At 41.5% G+C, this 13,449-nt stretch overlaps 1 protein-coding gene across 4 annotated transcripts in view; it reads right to left on the bottom strand.

The window, feature by feature from the left end:
- Positions 1-13,449, bottom strand: part of CUX2 (cut like homeobox 2) — a 372,532-nt gene that overhangs the window by 1,808 nt on the left and 357,275 nt on the right. For 3 of the 4 annotated variants that reach the window (XM_066603238.1, XM_066603240.1, XM_066603241.1), the window contains 4 exons: positions 13,234-13,393; positions 11,812-12,093; positions 11,213-11,401; positions 5,400-5,673 (listed from right to left, as the gene is read on the bottom strand). In XM_066603238.1, the coding sequence (XP_066459335.1) occupies positions 5,400-5,673; positions 11,213-11,401; positions 11,812-12,093; positions 13,234-13,393 (905 nt within the window). The remainder of the gene's footprint in view (positions 1-5,399; positions 5,674-11,212; positions 11,402-11,811; positions 12,094-13,233; positions 13,394-13,449) is intronic. The other variant, XM_066603239.1, reaches the window with a different exon arrangement.

Genomic DNA, 13,449 nt, shown 5'->3' with positions numbered 1-13,449 from the left:
ACTCCACCAATTTGGGGCCCCATTTTGAGACAAGATAGCCAATGCCAACTGTAGGGTCACTTCAATATATCCCATTCGGTCCCAGGGCAGAATTTTGTCCAAAACCAGAGGTTTGCTTTAAAGGGATGAGACTGAGCTGCAATACCACACATAACCTGTGTACAGGTGCAGCACTGTTTGTGGCAGAAAGAAGCCATGTCTGTTTAAAAACTCTGGACAACTCTTTAATGATTTCATGATTAAAAAGAAGAGTATACAGCATGCACCTTCTTTGAATCAGAGCTGTCCAACATATGCTCCTGGAAATGGTTGTGAACCACCAAGGTTTTTCAATGGTTCATTGTCCGGAATGTTCCATAGACTTTGCCTATTCAGTAGTATTCTATCATCACCCATATTACTATATAAGAGACACATACCTGTTTCTAGTTGGACGGTCCAGGTTTAGATACTGTAAATGCTTAAAATCAAATACATACATAATTTGCTAAACTACCACATTAGCCAATTTTATAGTTTATTTTTTCCCCTTGCAGCAAGGATAAATAAGTGCTAAATATCATAACATGTTTTTCTAATGTCATTCTCTAAATGTAAATTAAGATAAACATAAGACAAATAGACACATAAGACAGTTTTTTTCTAAAACAAAAACAATTGCATCCCATCTATGTCACCCCTACCCCCCACCCCCTTCCCCAAAGGACTAAGTCCCCATTCATGGATAACTGAAATAATCTATCAAAGGCTTTTCCGAGCAGCCTTCAGATTGGAATATCTCCAGAGACCTGTCAACCAAAGTCAGACGCAGCCTGAAGCTGCCAGACACAGGGGAATGTAGAAGAAAAATGAAGACACTGGGAATAGAAAGGTAAATGCACAAATAGAAATCCACTTTGAATTCTGCTTGGTTTGCCTTATGTTACTGACATCTCTAGCTCTACTGACGCTCGTATGTGGTACTGCTATATAGAGTACTGCATATACCAGGGATGCACAACCTTTTCTGGATCCATGGGTCCCAATGTCAGACTGAACCTAGCCAAGGGCCGCAATAAAACTGGGTAATAGCATTTCAGACACTTATGACATATCAAAAGTATATGCCATAAATGTTTCTTAGGTGCTGATTCCATTTCTAGGACTCCCTTGTTCGCAATCCAAAAAAGGAAGAGACCATGCATGCATGTGGCCCTCTCCATTGCAGTTAACGTGATATGCTGAAACAGGCAAGTGTTTGACTACTCTCATAAACCACAATGAAGATAGCTGCAACCATACACAGTCAGTTCTCTACTTCATCTACTAGTTTGCGGAGTACCAAACAGAGGGCAGAGGTCCCCCATTCTGCTGATATACACTGACATGCCAAAAGCCATGGGGCAGCAGTATGTAAATTGATTAGATAGTGGCTTATTTCAGGTGACTGTATAAGTTGTTAGGCTCATGGCCAGGCAATGTGAATTATCAAGAGTTCAAATAAGGCACCATAGAGGATGACAGAAGGATGCCATTTGCAAAGTTGTGAAGGCATTTAACATTCCTCGATCCACAGTGTCAACTGTGTACCAGGGAAGCAATTGAAGGCATTAGCACAGTGGAAAGCACAGTAGCTGATTGTGACCTAGAGTTGTCCGTGTGACCAAACCATCAATTCTGGCAGAAATCACTGGTCCATTTAAACATGTCACTGACCGGACCGTGTCACATTTAACTCCTTGGTGACCATTTGCAGCCCTTCATAGACTTCACATATGCCCACAATGATGGGATATTCCAACAGGATAATGCACTGTGTTATTGTGCCCAACCTGTCCAGAATTGGTTCTAGAAGCATTCTGGAGAGTTCCTACAAATGGTGTGGCCTGCACACTTACCCAACATATGCCCAACGGAGCTGTGGGCGACTATCCAGATGACATGGCTCAACAATCCTCCAGACGCCTTCCGTTCACTTGTGGAATCAATGCCACGTCGAATTGCTACACTTGGCCAGGCTAGATGGGGTCCTACATGATATTAGCTCCAGTGCCATAGACTTTTGGCATGTCAGTGTATGGGGAACAAAGAGATGGCAAAAAAGGGCAAAAATTGCACTTAACAGTTCCTGCTACCAAGCTACATGGCAGTCCTCTTCTCAATGACATGGAAAGTACATGTGATCAGCCACCAGAAACAAATTATTTCTGTGACTAGACAGCTGAGGTCACTAAGAATATCCTCAAGGGCTGCATGTTGCCACGGGACTACTAGTTGTACATCCCTCGTATATGTAGTTTATATATTGTGACAATTGTGATCAACATTACAGGCACCCCTGAATATTAAGTACACCATGCAAAATATCTCCTAAAATAAAGTGTTTAGTGAAACTACTTGGATATATATATATATAAGCTCACGTGTTTGATACAGAAAAGCACAAGGTGAAATAAATTAAAAAGTATGCAGGAAAAAGGATCCAAAATACAAAGCAGTGCCAAGACAATTAATGGGACTTGCTGCTCACTTTGAAACAAAAGACAAAATCAGACTAAGCTATGATTAACTAGAAATTAGGCTCACTGGTCCCCATCATGCCAATGCTCACATGACTTTGAATAACCTATGAATGGAGGCTTTGATGCTTAAAGGGGTTTTGTCATAAAAAAAAATGATCTAAACTTACCTATCCCTTCCCTGTCAGTCTCCTTATCACATCTTCTCCTGGTTGAGCTTCTCAAGCGCCCCAGGCCAGCTCACTGCAGGTTGGGACCAGCTTGCTATGAGGGCTGGTTATCTCAAATATCTTCCGGCTGGGTCAGTGAAGGTCACATCCCTGTGCTGTAGCTTCACTGCCTAGGAAGGAATTGTAAGCTATTTCAGAGATAGCTCGCATGAGCAATCTCTGAAGAAGATATCCAGTCCTGCTGCTGGCCTGTGAGCTGTGACATAATGTACACTGGGAGACTGCCAACCAAATGTACGTAACCTCACAGGAAGGAGAAGAATCAGGCAGCTGGAGCTGAAGTGAGCCCCCAGACTGCAGGAGACAGGAGAACATGGGGGAGGTGAAGATCTGGTAAGTAGACTGATGGGGGAGGAATAGATAAGTATAGCATTTTTCTTTTTTAGTGACAGAACCCCTTTAACCTCTTTGCGCAAGAGGACGTACATGTAGTTAAGCCTGCTCCATGCTTTATAGGTAACAGCTGTGCTAAACAGCCGACACCCGCCTCTATAGCTATTTAACACCTTATATGCCATGGCCAATACTGACCTGCAGCATCTAAGCTGTTAGCTTAATAAAGTTTTTCAAAATATATATATAAAAAAAACCTTTGCCATCTAAAAAATAGTAAAAAATAAATAAAAACTGGTATCACCGTAGTCGAACTATTAAAATATTGCATTATTTATGCTGGATGTTGAATGCCATTTAAAATTAAAAAAAAGAAAACAGAACTAGACGTTTTACACAATGCCAAAATTGTGGTTTTTGGTCATACTGACTCGAAAAGTGATCAGAAAGTCATATGCCGTAGGATACCATATGGTACCTGTATGCCTTCATGCCCGTCCATATCACATCTTCCATCCAAGCTAGAGGCAGTACAACAGGGTACTAGAACCTCCATTCAAGTGTTCAGTTTTCCGCAATAAATGATTATTTTGTTCTGATATTCTAAGCACTTGGTTATATAAATTCCAAAAAAGTTGTAACACTGTGTATAATGTAAATTAATGGAAAGAAAAAAAGAATGCAATGATTTGTAAATCTCATATAACCACATATTACTCACAACAGAACATATATCAGAAATTGAATATAACAGTCTGTACACGTCTGGAAAGTGAGGAGACATATTTCTGGAATTTTGGGAGCGGAATGTTGTCCCATTCCTGTCTGGTGTAGGACTCTAGCTGCTCAACACCTTTGGGTCTTCTTTGCCGGATTTTTTGTTTCATAATGCACCAAATGTTGTTCCATTGGTGAAAGGTTTAGACTGCAGGCGGCCAATTCAGCACCCGGACTCTTCTGCGAAGCCATGCAGTTCTTATGACTGCAGATATGGTTTAGCATTGTGTTGCTGAAATATGCCAGGCCTCCCCTGAAAGAGATGGCTGGATGGGAGCATAAGTTGTTCTAAAACCTCTAAATCATGCCTATTTTTAATGCCATGCGGTCTGAGGGCCCGTACATGTCAAGCATCCAATATTGTCTTTGTCTCTGGTGCACATGAATTTCTCCAGATTCTCTTAAGGTTTTCATTATATTATGTCCTGCATATCGTGGAATATTTAGAGTATTCAATTTTACGTTGAGGAACATTTTTCTGAAATCGTTCCACAATTTTTAGACTCAGTTTTTCACAGAACTTGAAGTTTTTTGAACTGCTGACCATCTTTGCTTATGAGAGACTCTGCCTCTCTAACATAATCTATTTATACATACTTATGTGAAAATTGACCCACCATTGGTTTTCATTAGTACCACTTACTTTTTTAGCCTTTCGTTACCCCTGTCCCAAGATTTGTGAGTTGTGTTGCTGCCATCAATTTCTAAATGAGTCAATTTTTTTTTTAGGAAATGGAAAAATGTCTCACTTTCAACTTCTGATATGTGTTCTAAGTTCTGTTGTAAATAAAATAGGCTTATATGAGATTTCCAAATAATTGCATTCTTTTTTGTCTTAACATTTATTTACACAGCATCCATAGTTCATATCGTTGGATTCTGTTCTCATTAGCATTATGGCTTCTGTACATAGCCAAGTAAAAACAACTATTGAGCTTCTAATATTTTTGATGGCAAAAATAGCACTTTAGACTGCTCTATTTTGTTCTCAAAAATATCAAACAGGATGATGAAAACTCTTGTGAACAGAGCCCGCGTAAATAAAATCTGACAGACGTTAATATTGGAAAGACTGTAGAAAAAACTTAACGACAAAGTACAGGAAAAAGAACTGACCGATTAGTAAATCAAAATCCTTTCAATGGTCACGATAAAGGTACCTTTATTTAACTTCCAGGATTACAGTAGTTAAAAGGGTTTTCCAGGACTCGGTTCTTGATGATCTAGCCTCACGACAGATCATTAATATCAGATTGTAAGGGTCTGCCATTCAGCACCTGTGGTGTCATGTTCATTGGTCCCATTAAAAGAACTGAGCTCTAATACTAGGCACTGCCTCTATGATATGTATTGTGCAGTGGCTGGTATGCAGTGAAGTGAACGCGCCACTCACCCCAGCACTGCAGCTACTTCAATCAGCTGATCAGCACGTGTCCCAAGTGGCAGACCCCTACCAATCTGATATTGATCACCTATCCTGTGGATACATCATCAATATCTTAGTTTCCCTTTAAACTATTTACATAATGCCTGTGTCCCAGCGGACTGTTTCTGGTCTTACCTGTAGTTATGGAACCAGTTAATGACTGTGTTGGTTTTAAGATTCAGCTGTAAGGAGAGTAGTTCGATAGTCTGCTGCGTTGGGTAAGGTTCCAATTGATAAGCTTTCTTCAAGGCTTCCTTCTCTTCCAGTGCAAGCACCACTCTTGGTTTCTTCATTTGCATTAGATTGTAATCCTGTGGCTGGAGGCTGGGGCTTGCACAATCTGTTCTAGTGTTGGAAGATTCACTGTCCGAGCCAACACTTATAAGACCATAGCGACGCTTCAGATAAGCTAAATGTAACAAATATTTTTTTTAATACATTGACATTTTTGCACTGTGTTGTATTGCATGAATACCTTTAATTTACTGTATCAACATCCAGGAACAGAATACGATGTACTGACAATCAGAGTGGGAGAAGATTTATGATAGCAACCAATGACAGTGCAGCTTTTATTTTGGATTCAGCTCTTGAAAAATGAACGCTGAACTGTGATTGGTTGCTATGGGCAACAAAGACAGTTTTTCTTTTAGTCAGTATCATAAATGTGCCCCAGTGTGTATATTCTATGAGGAATTCTCCTATGCGCAAACCAGCTACATTTCACATGAGGAAGTAGTCAGAAACATTCAATACTCCTAAAATTTTCAATTGGATCTGTCAGGACAAACTTCTTTAAATTATGGAACCTATTAGCTGCCCTAATAACAGTAATATAGGTGAGGGTGAACAGTACTGGCCAGGGATTCTGCAGCAATGTCCGTCTATAGCATGCCATGTAAATTAATTCTTCCACGCACACGAGCAAAAATCACTTGCGATTTTCGCTTGCAGAGGAAGAACCGCATCATGATCTATTTTTGTGCATGACTTGCGCAGATGGCTTAGATTGCAGCCAATGGAAGCTGTCCGGCCTGCGGCGATTACGAAATGTCAATTTCGAAATTGCCACAGATGCGAGACATTCTCTGCACTGCGCATTGTGCACCGTTCGGTACATCCGCGGCAGAGAGAAGATCAATGTGGACACGTATGCGCGCGCGGGGGGGGAGGGGTCACCGGCTGGCACGGGGTCTGATTCCATTGCAGGGTCCCGCATGCGGAATCCGACCCGGCCATGTGCATGCAGACTAATTAAAGGAGATGTCCCGCGCCGAAACGGGTTTTTTTTTTTTTTAAACCCCCCCCCCCGTTCGGCGCGAGACAACCCCGATGCAGGGGTTAAAAAAACCACCCGCACAGCGCTTACCTGAATCCCGGCGGTCCGGTGACTTCAATACTTACCGCTGAAGATGGCCGCCGGGATCCTCCGTCTTCGTGGACCGCAGCTCTTCTGTGCGGTCCACTGCCGATTCCAGCCTCCTGATTGGCTGGAATCGGCACGTGACGGGGCGGAGCTACACGGAGCCGCTCTCTGGCACGAGCGGCTCCATAGAAGACTGCTGAAGACCCGGACTGCGCAAGCGCGGCTAATTTGGCCATCGGAGGCCAAAAATTAGTCGGCTCCATGGGAACGAGGACGCTAGCAACGGAGCAGGTAAGTATAAAACTTTTTATAACTTCTGTATGGCTCATAATTAATGCACAATGTACATTACAAAGTGCATTATTATGGCCATACAGAAGTGTATAGACCCACTTGCTGCCTCGGGACAACCCCTTTAAATCTATTTTCTTGGCTTCCCAAGTTCTTGGTGGAGTCTGCAAACATAACAAAAGTTTCAAGCAGTAACATAAAATGCAGTCATATCCTTCTTAGTTTTCTCTTCTCTAAAGTAAATATATTTTGACAACATTTCCATTTGGTTACACTTCTTTGAACTTTATACAGCTTCCCGATATCCTTTTTGTTAATTGGTGTCCAAAACGTCAAAATGTGGCCTCGCTATTGCATTATAATGGGGACATAGAACAGAAGCTATGATGTTTTTAATTTAACTCCGTATCCTATAAAGGAGTTTGTGGAGGATTAGACAAAAGGGCTGTGTTGGTATTGCTCCATTCACTAGAATGGGGATGAGATGAAATATCAGACACCATGAACAGCTGTGGATCTCTTGCTGGAAAAACAGCAGATCTTTTTTTCCAATCCTGGACAAACATCATAACTTCCAGTTTATGATCAGAAATTAAAATCAGAAAAGCTGACAGCATAAATTTGAAATAAATTAATGTATGTTAATTAGAGATGAGCGAGCACCCAAATGCTCGGGTCCTCGTTATTCCAGTCGAGCTTTTCGTAAAATTTGAGAGATCTACTCGAGTAATGAACAATGGGAGACTCGAGCATTTTTGTATGTGTGCCTCTCTCTCTCTGAAGTATTTTTGTATGTGGGTCTCTCTCTCGCCAAAAACTGGGGCGGGGTCGAACACAGCATGATGCTCGTTCCAGTAACGAGCACCATCGAGTATGCTAATACTCAAACGAGCATCAAGCTCAGCAGGGTATGATCGCTCAACTCGAATATTAGTAAAAGAGATGAAATAGGAGGGTGGAGCAAGACCCAGTGAGGGTGGTGGAATATTTCTGGAGTACAAAGTGTTTCCAATGATGGAGTATTTCAAATGATGGAGGTGCTGCCAACCAGATGACACTCCACCAGGATGGGCGTGAGTGTAGTGAAAAGAATATGGAAAAAAACCGATGTGGGAGCGCAATCCTCTAAGCTACTAGAAGATAAAAGATCCAATATGTGATAGTGAAGGCACTTCTTTTTTATTAGTTCACAAGATAAAAACCAGCAATTGAAAACGCGTTTCAGCTGAAGCACTTCTTTCTCCCCTGTCCATTTGCCACAAACAGGACCTCTGGCACACCCAAAACACCTTTGGGATTGTGTCATCCCCAGGCATCCTGTTGTGTCCAATCTAGCCGAACTGACGAAGGGGTGCGTCCCCGAAACGCGTTTTCAATTGCTGATTTTTATCTTGTAAAATAATAAAAGAAGTGCCTTTACTATCACATATTGGATCTTTTATCTTCTAGTAGCTTAGAGGGTTGCGCCCCCACACCAGTTTTTTTCCACATTCTTTTCGCAACTCTAATGTTTCCAATTCTATTTCCCTGCCGCCCGCACACTACCCAGCTCTATTATTTATTACTTATTTATTTGGAGTGGGAAAGTATGTTGTGGATTCTTTAGAATTACTCAACAGAAACACATAAAAATGATCCGTCATGATGATCTTATTAGCAAATCTTTTGCAAATTAAATGTGAGTTAGAGTTAGACTCTATTCATTTCTAATTTCTCTAATGATAGATAGATAGAGAGAATTAGAGAACTTAGAAATGCATGGTCTTGTGTCAATTAGAAATGAATAGAGTATGCAGGACAGAGCTTCGATGTCAGAGGCTGTTCTGCATATGTACATTACACTAAGCAGGACAGAGCAGCTCTGCAGCCTTATCCTGCATACTGTAACATACATATGCAGAACAGCCTCTGACATCGGAGCTGCGCTGTCCTGCCTAGTGTTAGAAACATGTGTTGGACCTCGCAGACATCAGAACTAGGCAAGGAAATTGGAATGCCGGATGAGGTCTGATACTGGATTGGAAAATGTTAAGTCAATTTTCACACTTACTTAATGTCTCCAGAAATATACAATCGTTCCAGACGAATGGAACACTATTTTCGTTTTTTTATCAGGTGGATTCAAATGTATACTGGGCAAACATATACATAAATTTACATACTATGGGATACATTTATGAAAGCTCCTATGCCACTTTCTGACATGAAGCAAATTTTTAGCTTTCTGCACCGACCCTGAAAAGTGGGTGGAGCTTCTAGGGGACATGCCCGCCCCAGATCAACAGATTTATGTATAATTTATGCCCGAACCTGGCATAAATTATACGAGAAATGTACACCAGGTCAGACGTGGCGTACAATTCTGAGAAGGAAAGCGTAGGCTCCAGGATGCACTCAATACACAAAGAGGACTCTTCATGTATTCAACGCACCGTGGTAAATTATTTCTGTTCTTTCTCTTTGCTTATCGAGAACACATTACCACTCGGCTGTGCACAGCATGTATGTGTATTTTAAGAGCAATAGATGTCGACTGAACGAGCGCTTGGCTGACAGCTATCTAAAGTGTATGGCCACATTAACCTGAGAGCGCCACAAAGTTTCTGGTAAAATCAAGGAACAAAGGTTGTAATTCTTGCAACTGTTTTCTCCACTGAGTTTGTGAGACTTTACTTTGACTATTATGTGACCAAAACTCACAAACTGAAAATTGAAAGGATTTCAAATCAAAATCTGTCTGACATGGGCAATGCTGATACTTTTTGACAGAATAGTTTTTGTACGTGAGATTCAATTAATCTCTATTGTCTGAGGTGTTGTTGTCTCACTTCTCATGTACCTCACAGTCTATCTATGCATACATACAAAAGTGTACAAAAACATTATTAAACCTTCATGAAATCAAAGGGGTTGTCCTGTTAAAAACTAACTTTGTAAAATTAGATCCCTATGGTTTAACACAATGAAACACAGGGTACTTACCTCCATCAGCCCCTGCAATCCAGCACTACAGCCCCATGATTCTCCTGGTATGTGCTGACAGCGGAAGTCAGGTGATCACTGACTGCCAATCAGAGGCCCCAGCATCACCGTTCCAAACTCCTGGCATCATGGCACCCAGATGTCAGCACTGATGTCAGGAGAGCGGGCATTGACACTGCGGCCTCTGATTGGCAGGCAACGGTCCCCTGACTTCTGCTATCAACACATACCCGGAGAATTGTGGGCATGCAGCGCTGGATTGCTGGAGATGGCTAAGCACTGTCTGTTGTATTGTTTTAACCCATTAAGAACCAAGCACAGTAAATTTACGGCGCTTGGTCCTGGGCTTTAATCCCAGCCGATAGTAAAAATATGGCACAGGATTAAAGCCCCTGCTTGCCCTCTGCAATCAATCAGAAGCAGGTCGGGTTGTCAGCTGTTAGTCACAGCTGATCACCTCGAGGAGGAGACAGAAGTGTTTTTTAACTCTTTCTGGCCACCAAGATCCCCTGGCACAGCAGAGCTACAGGGTCTTAGCAGACCTTGATCAGCTCTGCCAGTGACTAATGTCACTACAGGGGGATGTTTTCCCTGTACCTGGGGCTTCTATGGATGCACCAGCTACAGTGAAAAAATGTCAAATAAGCAAAAAAAGACCATGTGAATGTCCCCCAGAGGTCTGATATGACGTCATGGGGGACATAGATAGTAAAAAAAAAATTACTTAGTAAATTACAAAATAAAATAAAAATATATACATAAGAAAGAAAACAACCCAAATCTGACGCCAATCAAAACCGTTGCTGTATGCACCCTGTAATCCAAAACTATACATATTGAGGAACAATATGAGGAATAAAATAAGCAACCCATTCCCATACTTTATTTTAGTGTAAATATACTAAATTTAAAAAAAAACTATAAATGTAAAAAAGAAAATTACATTTTTTTTTAGCGTTTTACCCCCAATAGAACTAAAAAACTGAAAAAAGTTAGTGAAAAAGATATTAAAAAATTAGCCTTATATGTCACGGATAAAGAAAAACGCAGCAAAAATAATTTTGGTAGCTGAAGGAAAAAAAAAATAGGGCAGTAAAACCACCACATGGGTACAATCCCTAAAATGTGTCTGGTCCTTAAGGGGTTAAATCATTTGGATCCGATTTTACAAAATTAGTTGTCAACCAAACAACGCTTTTAAAGAGATCTGTAGTAATCTACATGCTTGTTACCTAGTGTTAGATCAGTGCACAGTGATCGTTTTTGTCTTTTGCTGTGTATTAGTGTACGGTTCATCTCTAATACTCACCCTTTTTTTCCATCTTTTTCATGTCTCTCAGTTTTTCAATGTTGTGTGGGTCACTCAGCCATAGCTGCATGCGAACAAACGGCTCTCTGCCCTTTAAACTCAGTTTATGCCAAGGCTTGGGCCTGGACAGTAGATCTGATACAGACCCCTGAGTAAGACCCAAGATGCTTTCTCCAAATAATCTCTGACCTATAAAAAAGAATAAAGGCACAGACATATACACAAATCAGCCATTACATTAAAACCACCTGCCTAGTAATGTGTAGGCCCCCCTTGTGTCACCAAAGTATCTCTGACTTGTCAAGGCATGGACTCCACAAGACCTCTGAAAGTATCCTGTGGTATCTGGTACCAAGCAGCAGTCCCTTTAAATCAGGTATGCACAACCCACGGCCCATCTGCTGGACAGAAGCACATCTGATTGCCTGCTTGTACTAAAATCAAAATATTGTATTTTCTAATGAAAAATAAGTTGGAAACCCACTCGAGTAGGTGTGCTGTCATTACTATCTAAAACAACATTTCTGAGAAGCAAAAGCTAAACTATTACCAACAATATCAATTTCTACACATGTTGGCAAGACTGTAGGAGCATTTACCTAAATTATTGTCTGTCAACACTTCCTTAACCTTCTTAGTGATGGAGTAGGTGTCAAGCTCTGGAGACATTGCCACAATCTCTTGGATACCTGCCGTGGTCGCTGGGTGAGGGCTTGGGAAAGTTCTGCTACTGAGTGAAGAAGCAGATCTACTCTCTGGTTGTTGATTCTCTTTGCTACTTTCCAAGTTTAACATAACTGGCTCAGATGGACTTTTTTCTTGGTCAGATGGGCTTGGTGGTGGAGATGGGGAGGGATGTGTTTCAGAGGGACTCGTTGTACCTTAAAAGACACGCCAAACAAAAAAAATTCTTAGAACATTGCTTATCTGAGTGTATAGACAACTATGTAAATAAAAACAAGAAAAACGCCCACCTTTGTGCCCCCTAATAGTAAAATAGTGCCTCCTCAAAGGAAACCCTCTTTTTTTCTCCAAAAAATAATCAAACTTATACTCCCCTTATCCTGATCCCATAATGAGTAGTGTGGTGAGGTCTCTACTGTCCTGTGAAATCAGTTTCCCAATCCAGGCAGTGCAATTCAGTGACATCATCATCGGGATACTGTTGTCCAGTATCTCAGAGTTTATAGGTTGCAGGTCTGAAGCCTTCAGAATGGAAGAGCAGGGAGCCCGTGGCTTCCAGCTCTGCCATAGGTTTCAACTCCATCTGCTTCCTAAGGATGTGGATACAGTTGAAGGTGGCAGACCAGGCCAAAAGTCTGGTCCACATCCCCAGTGCAAAATAAAAGTGTCTCATGCCCAGCATGTTGGGGGAAACCTAGTGCTTTCTGCATCCTTTGTGTAGCTGGAAATCATAAGTGCATGTAAGTGTGGAAAGTTATGTGCGAACAGCTTTAGCAGATGTGAACATATAGAATTATGACAGGGAACGCATTTATAGGAACCTTCGCAGAAGCAATGTAATGTGTCCACTGGTGACTGTCAAAGAAACAATTTTTTCTAAAAGAGTTAACCCTTTGCAATCCAAATTTGGATTTAGGGTTTCCTAGGGGGCTTTCTCTTTCTGACAATATACAATGGCGCCACCTGCTGGTTAGAGCCAGTCCTGCGGTATATGACAAGCTGGAGAGGCCCCGACAACACAGCGGCCAGTAATATACATTAAGAATAGCCTGCCGGACGTCTTCTGACATCGGAGCTGTACAGCCTTCAATAAGAATGTCTTCAGGCGTCAGACAGTGGATTGGAAAGGGTTAAAGAGTGTGAGGGAGACTAGCCATTTCCAACTAAATTGGAGATATAGTATAAATCCTTCTAACACGTGATAGATGTCAGAGAGACAAAAGTCCAGCCTAAAGCACTTTGACCTGTATAGTTTTACGTTAAACTCTCTCTTACTGAACACTGCTTATAGCTACAATTAAATGGGTCTACTGTTTAGTAGCCGTTTAAGTAAGTACCTTGTGACAGAGCTGGGTGTTGGGTAATCCCTTGACCAAGCTGATCCGTCAGCCACAGCTGCATGCGAATGAAAGGTTCACGTCCTTTCTGGGTCAGCTTACTCCATGGTTTTGGTCTGGACAACATGTCACTCACACTGCCTTGAGATAATCCCAGCACCTGAGTGAAAGCATGGGATACAGTCATTACACAACAAAATACGGATTCCAAGTTTT

This window comes from Eleutherodactylus coqui, chromosome 5 (assembly GCF_035609145.1).
Source record: "Eleutherodactylus coqui strain aEleCoq1 chromosome 5, aEleCoq1.hap1, whole genome shotgun sequence".
In the NCBI taxonomy this organism is placed as follows: Eukaryota; Metazoa; Chordata; class Amphibia; order Anura; family Eleutherodactylidae; genus Eleutherodactylus; species Eleutherodactylus coqui.
This window is presented reverse-complemented; position numbering and strand designations above follow the sequence as displayed.